Below are 13,320 nucleotides of genomic sequence, written 5' to 3' on the forward strand. Positions count from 1 at the left end.
TGCTCGTGAAGTCCAAAGTGAATGTTCCTGATTCACATGGTGGGTCAGGATCCCAGATTCCTTCTGTCTTGTAGTTCAGAATCCTGTGCCTTCAGTGACATATGGGGAAAGGAAAAGGAGTTTATATATGTGAGAGTTCATATGGGCCAGGCTTGGAGGTGAAGTACATCACATTCTATTGACTAGAATTGTCATATAGCCATACGTAATTGCTCAGAAGGCTAAGAAATGTACCCAGAGAAGAAAGGAAATAGGGTCAGTGAACAGCTAACCAGTCTTGCTATGTTAGGCTAAACACTCATTTCTGCTCACTGCAAGGTTAATAAGAGCAAAGCAGGTTTGCAAACTTCAGAACCATCATCCACAGTAAGAAATACTTCGCAATCTATCGTGTGTACATATTAATGTATATAGAACTGAAACTGAACTTTCCTGAAACAATGTTTAATCTTAGTAGTTGTGATGCACTTTGATATTTTCTAGTTTATTTTTTAAATGCTGTCATAGTCTACTGAATTGGTTTTGTGATGTAGGTTTCCAGATCTGTGATCTAGAATTTTATGACTAGGTTTCTGCCTGTAGCTTGAAAAACACTGGTTAAGGTTAAGTATAGGGGGCGAACAATTTATGAAAGTATTGATATCCATCCACTCCCATTTCAGGACACCATAATGTTCACTTGCTAGATGTTTTTTAAACCCCATGTTTTATTTTGGCCCAGAGAGAAGCATAGTCACGAAAAATTACAGAGATAGAAATGGAGACATCAAAATTTGGGTCTAGCAGCCTCCCTAAGAGAACTAGGTTAAGGTCAATTTTTGCTGATATTCCTCTGTATTATTAAGCTGTTATAGGTGAGTGGGTAACATTTCACGGAAGTTGAATGGTGACATTTTGCTTAACCTTTTCTGTTTCCACAAATGTCTCTTCTTTTATTGTAGAATCAAATATTGGTCTTATAACCTTTTATTTTTTAAAACAGCTTGCTGCTGGTTGCAGGGGGGACAGTTTTAAAAATCTGTGATTTTGGTACAGCCTGTGACATTCAGACACACATGACCAATAATAAGGGGAGTGCTGCTTGGATGGCACCTGAAGTTTTTGAAGGTAAAATGGCAAAAGCGTGCTGTGACTGATAATCTGCCTTATTACTCCATGTAAATCCAGTGTGTTTATGGCTTTGCCCTGTTTCCATGGTTTTATTTCTGCATAGTATATAATTATAAGATATATACTAAAGTCTAAGGAGGTATTAAATAAATATAGCCTTAGATCTTGAATCTCACAGCAAGGTTTACGTTGTCTAGCACCCTCTATGAAGTTCAAGCATATGTACGGTTGATCCTCATTCTCAGGTTCCATAACTGCAAAATTGCCTACTTGTATCCTAAAATCAGTACTCATAATTCTTTCATAGTCATTCACAGGTGTGCACAAAGCAGGGAAAAATTTGGAGTCACCCAACACACACCTTCCCAGCTGAGGTCAAACAAGGCAATGCTCTGCCCTGTTGTATCAGTTCTCCTATTTTATCACTTCTGTGATGTATTTAGTGCCTCATTTTTTTCCTTTTTTTGTGCTTTGTGTTGATGATTTCACCGTTTACAATGGCCTCTACGAGTAATACTGAAGTGCTTTCTAGTGTTCCTAAGTATCAGAAGGCTGTGATGTGTCTTACAGAGAAAATACATGTGCTAGCTAATCTTCATTCAGGCATGAATTACAGTGCTGTTGGCCATGAGTTCAATATTAGTGAGTCAACAATTTATATTAAATGAGGTGTTTTAAACAGAAACACACATAAAACAAGGTTATGTATTGATCAGGCGACAAAAATGTCAACTGATCAGTATAGGAGCCCAACCCTGTAATTCCCCTAGGAGCAGATGATTCAGTGTTCACTAATTCAAGGTTCACAGCAAATTTGTAGAACAATACTGGGAATAATGAGGATCGACTGTGCTTTGTGTTGGTTTCCTAGCGATTAAGAATTAGCAGTTTAAAGTTTAAATGAGCATGCCTTAGAAAGAATGCAAGGACCACAAGTAAAGATACTAAGAACCTTAAGTAAAGGGTAAGCTTATGCTTACTTTGTTTTACATCTCTGTGTCTTACTGAAGTTCTAAAAGAGTAATCCATAAATTGCATATGAGGTTTCTATATAAAAACATCAAAAACATCAGCTTATCTTTTAAGTGAGAAAAGTTGAACTGAAGATGTGTGATTCATACGTTAGGAAGTATGAAAGCGCATAAAATTCAGAAACATTTAGTGATCAGATTCTGATTTTGACTTCTTTATTTTTGATGAATTTAAAATTTTTTGTTCTTTGTTTTTAGCTACCAAGAGAAAAAAATTTGCTATGCAGCTGGTCACTTGAGTGGAGCTATTTTGCCACAAAATTCAGTTAAAAAGTTAGTGGACAAGCAAGTGTTAAATTATATAAAATTAAATAATGCCACCTGTTTTCAAGTTTGTATACAGAATGCATATAATTGGCATTGTTTTAAAATTATTTATTTCATGTGCCTTTCTTTGAGTTAAAATAACACAGTTATTACTGTAGTATGGAGAGCCGAAAGATTTGTTTATACAAAAGAACCCAGAAATAAAAGTTGCTGTTAATTGTTTAGAGCAACAAAACTCAGACTGTTAGGCTATGTAGATTTCTTCATTTCTGAAAGATGTCAGCACCTGTAGCCCAAATCAGATTGTAAAGTCATTGTAACTCTTACAGTGCACTGCCTAGTGCCTTTGTAAAGTACATGCATAGCTATTGCTGTAATAATTGGTCACTCTTATAGTGGGTTGTTCGTGGGTTTGGGGGGGTTGTTTGTTTGGCTATTTAATTGTGCTGATTCACCAGCCAACTTAGTAATCATATAAATTTTGCTGCATAATCTGTTTACTGTAAATTTGTATTCATAGTTTTTCCTGCTTACAACTTATTTTTAAGTTTGCAAATTAATAATTTTATCTCACCAGATATTTTGAAAAGAAAATCTTAACACTAGATTAGAAATTTTTTCTGCTTTGGTAGTAGTATTATCCATCAAGAGAATGGGAGAAGAACATTTAAGATTAAGAAATTATAGAAAGGAGTGTACAAATGTTTTATACTTTGTCCCAGAGAAAATATAAGTCTAAATAAATAAAAGATAAGGTCTGTGTTTCTTGATGAGAAGGTAAAAAATGACCAGCTTCTAAAGTGGATTTTTTAGTGCATTATTAATACTTAACTCATTTTAAAAATGTATTTATTGCAAAGACTTGAGGTCTTCAGAAAGAGTAATTTCTCAGCTCTACATGTGGCATTCTCTTGTTTTTGTACATGATGCTCATTCTCAAAATTTATGAAAGCAGTTGCTTCTGTTAGTCATGTGGGGAAAAGTCTTGAAATTTTACTTCCTTTTTTTTTCTAGGTAGCAATTACAGTGAAAAATGTGATGTTTTCAGTTGGGGTATTATCCTCTGGGAAGTGATAACACGTCGGAAACCCTTTGATGAAATTGGTGGCCCAGCTTTCCGTATCATGTGGGCTGTTCATAATGGTTTGTGAAAATTTTTTCTTCAATATATTTTATATATTTTATTCCTATTTGGAAATTGTTTCTCCCCCAAAGAAGACCATTTATCCCTAATATTAAAATACACAATTTCTTATTACCAGTCTCCAGCCCTCCCCCCTACTCTAAAAACGGGCAAGGGCTGGGAGCAGTCCTGGCTTTGCACAAAGCTGAGAAGTTCTGCTGGCTGTGCTCATTAGGGAAAGGCCATCAGTAGACAGCCAGAGCCAACTACCTCGGTTGGCTCTCTAGAGGCGACAGAGAAGCACTGGACTGGACTCTGTTGGAAAAAATAAAATTTAAAGATTAAATTAAGAAAATCTCTCACATGGTTGAGATAATTAGGGAGCTATTGCCTTTTTCTCCTTAGGAAGCAAGTGTCTCATTGAGGAGAGAAAACAAAGCATAATACAGTAAGTCCCCTACATACGAACGAGTTACATTCTGAGAGTGCGTTCTTAAGTCCAATTTGTTCATAAGTCCAACAAAGTTAGCCTAGGTACCCAACTAACACAGTCGGCTATGTAGTACTGTACTATAATAGGTTTATAATACTTTTCACACAAATAATACATAAAAAACACAAAAAGTAAAGAAAACATTTTAAACCTTATGGTACGGTATCTTGAAAAGTACAGTAGTACAGTACAACAGCTGGCATACGGAGGCTGGCATCAAGTGAACAGGCAAGAAGAGTTACTGACTGGAGGAGGGAGAGGAGGTGGGAGATGGTAGAGCTGAAGGATCGTCAGCAATAGGCGACGACGGAGGGCAAGCTGCAGTTTCACTCATGCCTGACGTTGATGGAACGCATGTTCATATCTTTGAAAGTTCGCAACTTGAAGGTTCATATGTAGAGGACTTACTGTAATAAGGGTTGTTACTTAAGCTATTCATAAAGGCAAAACACAAAGTGCTTCACATAGTCTTTATCTTCTCATTCATTCTTATGAGGCGAGTACTATTATTGCCTCACTTTACAATTTTACACATTAGGAAACTGATACCTAGAGCAGTTAAGTAACTTGCCCGAGGTCACAAGATTAGTAAGTGGTGTTGCTGGGATTTAAATCCGGATCTTTCTGGCTCAAATGCCCATATTTTTAAGTTATATTGATTTATGGACACAATGTCTTTCATCCCTCCTATTCCTTTTATACCTGTAGTTACAGTGTTTCTGACCGCTCATGATATTAGAATGCATCCTCATTAATCAAGTTACTTCCCAGTTGCTTTGGGAAAATAAACTTTTCATGAAGGGAAATCGCTTAACCTTCTTCTAACTTTTAACATCACTCTCTGTTGTTTAATTTCTGTCTCTTGATTATAATTATTCTGATTAATGGCATTTTTAACACACTGTTCCACATGTGATAGAAATAAATATCTGCCTCACTACTTTGATCATTCTTAGACATGTCAAGCAGTCATCTGAGTAATCTCAAGTGTGTTTACCAGTTTCCTATACTACCTTTCATTGTACTACCTTTCTTGTCATTGTAGAGAATGCTAGAGCATTGACCAGGACAGTTTGTTTTCTTTTCTGTCAATTGAGAGTAAATAATTGAATGTCCATGAAGTAAGGAATAAAAGAACTAACTTATTAATTGATAAATTTACAAAGATTTCATTATACTTGAGGCCTTCGTTAAGTTAGGGACCTTACTAATGATATTACAGTCTTGTTAATTACACAAAAATTGGCAGTTTTCAGCTTGTGAAATGATTGATTCACAGCAACCCTAAGACCTGTCTCCCACAAAAGAGCCATTTGGAGGTCAGTGAGTATAACACCATAGTTGATGACTTTTGACATATGGAAGATGATTTTTCAAACACATTTGAAGTTGTTATGACAAATCTGAAAATATAGTTCAAATAAGATTACCTCAAGCCACCATTTTATTCTTAATAAAATACACATTAAGCCATTATTATTTGTTAAAAGAGTGTTTATAGCAAATGAAATATTATTAACTCTCAGTCATAATGTATATAAAAATTTTAATTTGGCTTCTCAAAAGGTGTAGCTTCTACTTTATGAAAATATAATGTTAATCCAAAGGACAAAAAAAAAGGTACTTTTAGTCCTCCTAAAAAAATCTTAAATTACAAGATCTGTAAAATAAATAACACTTCAGAAATACATATTTTAAAAAAACTTACACCATTCTTTGAGTAAATACATTCTTTTCTCCCTTCCTCTAATGTTCAATTGTAGGTACTCGACCACCGCTGATCAAAAATTTACCTAAGCCCATTGAGAGCCTGATGACTCGTTGTTGGTCTAAAGATCCTTCTCAGCGCCCTTCAATGGAGGAAATTGTGAAAATAATGACTCACTTGATGCGGGTATAATCCTTCTTTTGAGGGGCTTTGGGTTTAAGGGAATTTTATATATACTGACTTATAAGGGGGTTTTAAAGTAAAGGGACAGTATCGTTCTTTTTTTGCTTTATACTTATCTGTATTTTCCACGTTAGAATGGGTGTTCGTTACTCATATAATCAGAGGAGGAAACGTTATTTTGAAAAAAAAAATAAAAAGAACTAGTTCTTTATAATTGAAATATGGCAAGACTAGGTTTCTGGACGTGCTTTTTTCTTCTGCTTAACTTAGTGGACAGATGTGTTTGTTTCTGGGCCTGTTGCCTTATCTGTAATGTGAGAGAAGTTGAATTAGGTGATCTCTAAAGCCTTTACAGGACTTAGGTATTTTATGACTCTAATACTTGCTAAGTTTTAAATTTTCTTTAGTAGAGATCTTTATCAAGCAGTCATTTATGTAGTGCAATAGAAAGGTTGCATTCCCAGACACATTTATCTAAGTGATTTTTACCTTTTGGTTTTTCATTGCATATTTTCAGCGTTTCATTTGCCATTAAAAAGTTAAACTTTCTTCTAGGTTCTGTAGAATTTTGGAATTTAGAAGGATCGTTTTAAATGATTATTAGAATTTCCTAATCTATAAATCAAACACTTTTAGAATTATTTGAATAATTTTAGGCCTCTGGGTTTTGGTGCACTAACAAATCTATCAAGTGGTACCTTGACTTTAAAAAGTTTATGTACTTATGAAAGTGCCTAATTTCAGAACAATTTGCTAAGTAGAAGAATCTTTCAATCTCTTTAAATATCGATTAATTTTCTAAATGGCCAAAAATTTAGTTTTTTCATTCTATTGAAAATAACTTAGGCAAACCAGCTTGAACTAATCTGATTAAAGCTTAACTGCATATTTGGATACTAGCTATATATAGAATCCTAGGACCTGAAGATACGTTCATAAGAAGACAGCTCAGATACCTTAAAACTTCGGGTTACATAAATTGTTCACGTTTTAACTGTGCTTTTATGTGCTTTGTGTAATTTGAGAAGAAAACCTTCCTTTTTTTCCCTAAATTCTAATTTTCATCTGACAGATATATCCAGTATTTTATCTCCAGTTCATAGAGGGACATTCATAATCTGTCCTTGATATTTAAAATATTGGTTCTAACAAATTATGGCATACCGTTTCAGTTGTCAGACTAAGTCATTTCAACAATTTGGAGGTTTACATCACTGCTGTGAGAACATAAATATGTTTCATACAATTATGAGGAATGATACTACTGTATTTCATATGTTCCTCTGGAGGAATATTGGCAGTTTTCTTAAGACTATCTAGACTGTGTAAATAGATATGTAGGTAGATACATGGCATTGATAATAGTTGAAATTCAGAAGAGTAGCACATTGTTGTCTTTGTAAAATCAAAACCTTAGTTATTTACAAATTCAATGTATCCCTTAGTGAAAATAAAGCAGCAATTTTTGCTACATTCAAATCTCGAAAAGGAAGTAATTCAAATGTACCTTTCAAGTTAGTTTTCGCAAGATTTAATTTGTATTAAAGAAAGTTTAAATTGTTGTTTACTTTTTATATATATAGTACTTTCCAGGAGCAGATGAGCCATTACAATACCCATGTCAGTATTCAGATGAAGGACAGAGCAACTCCGCCACCAGTACAGGTAAATGGATAGAGTAGAACAGTAATAACCTAAATTTTTGTGTCTCTATTCCCATGAAATTATAATCAAGAAGCAATGAATGATGTCCTCACTTGCATTTTAATTGCAGATTGACTGCAATTTGAATTTCCAGGTGCACCATTGTTCATGCAGGTACCCAGATTAATGAGTTGCTGAAGACCTGTTTCCAAGTCTTGAAATTCTTACACAGTTATATATAAGAAGATTGGCTATTATATTGCTGTGAATGTCATTCTTTATTTGAAAAATAGTTCTTAGATACTGCTAGATCAAATAGTATCAGAAATTATTGTAAATATATATATATTGTAAATATATATATCATATATATAAATATATATATGTCATAGGTATATATATACACACATACACCCATACATACATAGATACCTATATATATAAAACAGCATATTTCCTTTATCGTGAACACCCTACTTTTTGGTCTTTGTAGAACAATCTACAGAGACTCTTATTTAAAAAGCTGTGTTTTAGTTCAGGAGTTCCTCAGCTCCATAGTTTGTGGTCATCAAAAAAGATAGTAGAGGGGCTTCCCTGGTGGTCCAGTGGTTAAGAATCCACCTTCTAATGCAGGGGATGCGGGTTTGTTCCCTGGTCGGGGAACTAAGATCCCACATGCCGTGGGGCAACTAAGCCTGCGCGCTCCAGAGCCCAAGCGCCACACCTAGAGAGCCCACGTGCCGCAGGTACTGAGCCTGCATGCCACAACTAGAGATAAGCCCGAGCGCAGCAACAAAAGATCCCACATGCCACAACTAAGACCCGACACAGCCAAATAAATAAATAAATGTTTTTTAAAAAAAGCTCCCCCAGCCCACTCTCCGCGCTGCCTGTATCTGTCCCTCTACTCTGCACTCTCTTCTGTTCCTGGGGCTGAACTATCCGTGCTCCTAGCCAAAGGCAAGCCTGTCTCCTTTGTGCAGCAGATCCCATCTGCTCTTCCTAGCAATTCTTCCCTGTCTCTTGCATCATCAGTTTTAGCCTTTCTACTGGGATCATTCCCAGAGCATATATACAGTAGTCCCCTCTTGTCCACGGTTTCACTTTCTGTGATTTCAGTTACCCCTGGTCAACTGTGGTCCAGAAATATTAAATGGAAAATTCCAGAACTAAATAATTCATAAGTTTTAAGTTGCAGACATCTTGAGTAGCATGATGAAATCTCACTCCATCCCTCCTGGGACGTGAATCATCCCTTTGTTCAGTGTATCCTGCCCTCTTGGTTGTCAGATCAACTGTCGAGGTATCACAGTGCTTGTGTTCAAGGGACCCTTATATTATTTAATAATGGCCCCAAAGCACAAGAGTAATGATGCTGGCAATTCGGATATGCCAAAGAGAAGCCGTAAAGTGCCTCCTCTAAATGAAAAGGTGAAAATTCTCCACTTTAATAAGGAAAGAAAAAAAAAAATCATATGCTGAGGTTGCCAAGATCTGCAGTAAGAACTTCTATCTGTGAAATTGTGACAAAGGAAAAAGAAATTTGTGCTGGTTTTGCTGTTATACCTCAAACTGCAAAAGTTACAGCCACGGTGCAGGATAAGTGCTTCGTTAGATGGAAAAGGTATTAAATTTGTACAAAAAGGTAGTACAATTTGAGAGACCACATTTGTGTAACTTTTATTATGGTATATTATAATTGTTCTATTTTATTGTTAGCTACTGTTGTTAATCTCTTACTGTGCCTAATTTATAAATTAAACTTTATCATAGATATATATGTATAAGAGAAAACACAGTATATGAGGGTTCGGTACTATCCAGGGTTGCAGGCATCAACTGGGGATCTTGGAATGTATCCCCCCAGGATAAGGGGGGACTGCTGTAGTCTGTATTTGTATTTCTCTAGCTTCTCTCTTTCCATTCTCTCTTGTGCCCACTCCATTCAGTCTTTTATTATACTGCTACTCCAGAATTGCTCTTGTCAAGGTCACCAGTTATTTTCACATTACTAAATTCTAAATGAATAATTTTTCAGTTCTCATCTTTTTTGATTCTCAGCAACCGTTGACACAGTTCATTACTCTCTACTTCTTTCAGCACTTTGAGTTGATCTCTAGGATACCATACCAGCCTGGGTTTCATCTTACATCTCTGGTCACTTGTTCTCATGGTTTCCTATGCTGTTTATTCCTCATCTTCCCAACCTATAAATGTGAGAGTGCTCAGGGCTCAGTTATTTGGCTCTTTGCTTATCTATCTAAATTCATTTCCTTGGTAATCTCATCCAGTGTCATGGCTTTGCATACCATGTATTTGCCGAAGTTTTGCTCCTTCCCAGACCTGAACTCCACACTCATATATCCAACTACTTGCTTGATATCTACTAGGAACTCAAAATTACCATTTCCTAACTGTGCTCACTTCAAAGTCATTCCTCCCATGATCTTCCCCATCTTGATTAATAGCCACTCCATTCTACTAGTTCAGGCTAAGAACCTTAAAGTCATCCTTGACTATTTGAAGACTAGGCGTTTTGGTTCCCTTTTTGTGCTATCCTTAAATTTCATTTAAAATGGGTTTCTTTGGGTATCTTCATTAGGTTGAAAAGTCTTCAATTTTATTTCTATTTATGTCTTGCTAGTTTAGAAAAGAATTTAAGTTGCATCTTATTGAATGAAGCATTTATATTATTCCCAACCTGTAGTCATAAATGTTTCTGCTTTCCTAGGCTCATTCATGGACATCACTTCTACAAATACCAGTAATAAAAGCGACACTAATATGGAGCAAGTTCCTGCCACAAATGATACTATTAAACGCTTAGAATCAAAATTGTTGAAAAACCAGGCAAAACAACAGGTTTGTTTTGTTACTAAAAGTAAAATCTTTTGGTAACCTAACCAGTAGTCATGAGCATTATACTAACAAGTTAATTGTTTGTCATCTTCCACTATACAAGTCCTGAATCTTGTTCCTGAAACAGACAGGCAAGCTTAAGAGTAGAGATGTGTAATGATTTTCTTCTAGAATTCACTACCAGTCAAATCATTTCCCCTTCTGATGATTGCTGCTTTTGCCACCTGTGCAACTCCCGCCTTACAGTGATCCCTAACTTGAACGGTTGATGGTTACAAATGTAAAATGCATATTCCTTTCCCAGTTACAGGAATTGTTTTAGATCTCTCATTTCATATTATCCAGATTTATTATATTTTTGCTATTATTGGTTTTAAAATATTTTAAGGAGTGATTTTATTCATCTTGTCCGATGCATTTAGGTTAACCAATATTTGGGGCATTTAACTCCCAGCTCTAGTGACCAGCCTATCCTAAAGGCCAGTATCTGCAGCTTGTTCTCCCTCAGCCTTACAGCTCCCTCTCCCTGAAAACTTTCTATTTCTTTCAGAACAGAACCCCTAAGAATCCCAGTTGGTATATTCCTCCTTCTAGGCTGTCCAGGATTTTTAAATATAAAGAGCTTTAGTAATTCAAATTGACCTGTATTTTTAACAGAGCGAATCTGGACGTTTGAGCTTGGGAGCTTCTCGTGGGAGCAGTGTGGAGAGCTTGCCCCCAACCTCTGAAGGCAAGAGGATGAGTGCTGACATGTCTGAAATAGAAGCCAGAATTGCTGCAACCACAGGTAAAATGAAAATAAAAGTCTAAAGAGGAGTGAAAATGGTAGTTTCAATTGCTTCAGTAGTGGGAATGTCAGTGGTTTATTTGTGCGCGTCCTAAATTTTTTTTAAAGTAGGAAGTTAGTTTACAATATACTTCCTATGCTTCTAGCAAAAAGTGTCTCAAATTCCAAATAAGGAAAGCATGATTTGTAAAATTATTTGGATTATAAAATATACCTTCCTAATTACAGATTTTATCCAATGTAATTCAGCTCAAGCACAAGCTGAAAATCTAAGTGAGAAATTGAAATTTTGCCAAAACCAGGATGTTTTGGAGGATTGAGTGATTCTACTAGAATTTTGTGCTGAACTCAAGTAATAGCAAATGTTTTGCTTTGAAATTAGCAGGAAAATGTATAATTTGGCCTTACTATCTGCTGCTGCTCCTACTTTCAGTGGCAAAAAGTAGCTAAGTTTATGATTAATTCTTTTAATTGTAAAATAAAAGATCACGGTAATTTTATTTGATCTTGAAAAAGCTAGCATTTATATTCCATTTTGTCAGAAAGACTGGTCAGCACAAAAATAATTACATGTTTTGTTACCTGAGTAAACTTCTAACCTTTTCTAACCAGGTTCATTTAGTAATGCTGGGTTAAATTGTTTTCTTTCTGATTCCCCCAGGGGTGGAGAGGAACTGATTACAAATACATTTCTATTGTGGAAAATGTGGAAATATAAACAAATAAAAATACCAGTCTTCCGTAATTGTCCCACTCAGAGATAAACACAACATTTTTGTGTATTTACCTCTAGTCTTTTAACTACATATGTGTATACAAGTATATTTCCAAGTGTATTAGCCTATTTTTTTTTTAACTTAGCTAACCAGGTTTTTGGGTTTTGTTTGGTTGGTTTTTTGTTTTTGTTCTCTTTTTTTTAGGTCTTTATGGTTTTTTTCTAAATAGAATATTTTCATTTTGTGTGAAGCTCTTTTCACAAAGAAGTTGTCCAGAGGACCATCCTAACTATACTTGTCTTCAACTAATCACTTATTTTATCAGTTAGCATTAGAATCAGTTAGATATTACAGAATATCCAAAATAACAGTGTCTAACATACAAGCTTTATTTTTCACACACAAACAAATCTGGAGGTAGGCTCCATGATCATTAGGTAACTGGGTCTCTTCTGTCTCTCTGTGTCGTAATCCCTGTTGCGTGGCTTTCATCCTGAAGGTTCCTTTGTACTCCATAATGGCTATTACAGTTCCAATCATCACATCCACAGTCCTGGCATCAGGAAGCAAGAATTAGGGGAAGGGCACATGCCCAGGCTTTTTCAAGGAGCTTTCCCGGAAGTCCCTCCTAACAACTCCCACATAGATGTCGTTGGCCATAGTGATGGGGTCAGATGGGAAGGAAGAGCCCTGTGGCTCTGTGGGAAGGAAGGATCTGCAATCTTTTACCTAGGAGCATGGCTGTCCTGAGTAAGGTTGGGGTTCTGTTGAGCTGCTGACCAGGGGTCTCTGCCACACAGATGGGTCTTTAGAAACGATCAAGTTGAATGGAGGTCACCAGCCACTGTCGAGCTTTCCTGGCCTCCACGAGTCAAGCGTTTCTGTGTGGAGTCGGGGTGTCGCAGCGTAGTGTCCAATGAACAGTGTACACAGGAACACGTGCTTACACTTCGGCAGCCTTTTTCATTTCAGGAATATCATTCAAGTTAGACCTGCCAAATAGTGGTTGCTACCCTAAAACAGGAAATGCTCTGTAATGTAATAACAGTAATTTTATATCTTCTCGTGTCAATTTTTTAGTCAGGTACTGGTTTATAAGTATTCTTTACAGAAGTGGTATTTCACTAGATTAAAGATAACCACACACATTTGAATTACCCTATCCTTTCTCTGCCTAAATGTAAAACAGATGGTTGAACATCCGTTGGTGAACTGTCTTACTTTGAAAGGTTTATATTTTCCAGCCTTTCAGTACTTTTCAAGTTTAGCAGGAATATACCCTAAACTTGGGAAACTACAATAAATATTCAGTTTACCAGAAGTATGTTCAAATATTTATAATTATAAATGCATAAACATTTCATACTTTGATTCAGTAATTATCATTTAATCACCGAAT

The 13,320-nt window shown here is 35.9% G+C and overlaps 1 protein-coding gene across 7 annotated transcripts in view; it reads left to right on the top strand.

Moving 5' to 3' along the window:
• Window positions 1-13,320, top strand: part of MAP3K7 (mitogen-activated protein kinase kinase kinase 7) — a 65,761-nt gene that overhangs the window by 23,362 nt on the left and 29,079 nt on the right. For all 7 annotated transcript variants that reach the window (XR_452326.3, XR_009005167.1, XR_009005168.1 and 4 more), the window contains exons 6-11: window positions 983-1,107; window positions 3,423-3,551; window positions 5,788-5,918; window positions 7,499-7,580; window positions 10,291-10,421; window positions 11,076-11,205. Coding sequence is in view for 2 of the 7 variants with exons in the window: in XM_007195965.3 (XP_007196027.1) it covers window positions 983-1,107; window positions 3,423-3,551; window positions 5,788-5,918; window positions 7,499-7,580; window positions 10,291-10,421; window positions 11,076-11,205 (728 nt within the window). In the remaining 5 variants the exon portion in view is untranslated. The remainder of the gene's footprint in view (window positions 1-982; window positions 1,108-3,422; window positions 3,552-5,787; window positions 5,919-7,498; window positions 7,581-10,290; window positions 10,422-11,075; window positions 11,206-13,320) is intronic.

This window comes from Balaenoptera acutorostrata, chromosome 14, assembly GCF_949987535.1.
Source record: "Balaenoptera acutorostrata chromosome 14, mBalAcu1.1, whole genome shotgun sequence".
Taxonomy (NCBI): domain Eukaryota; kingdom Metazoa; phylum Chordata; class Mammalia; order Artiodactyla; family Balaenopteridae; genus Balaenoptera; species Balaenoptera acutorostrata.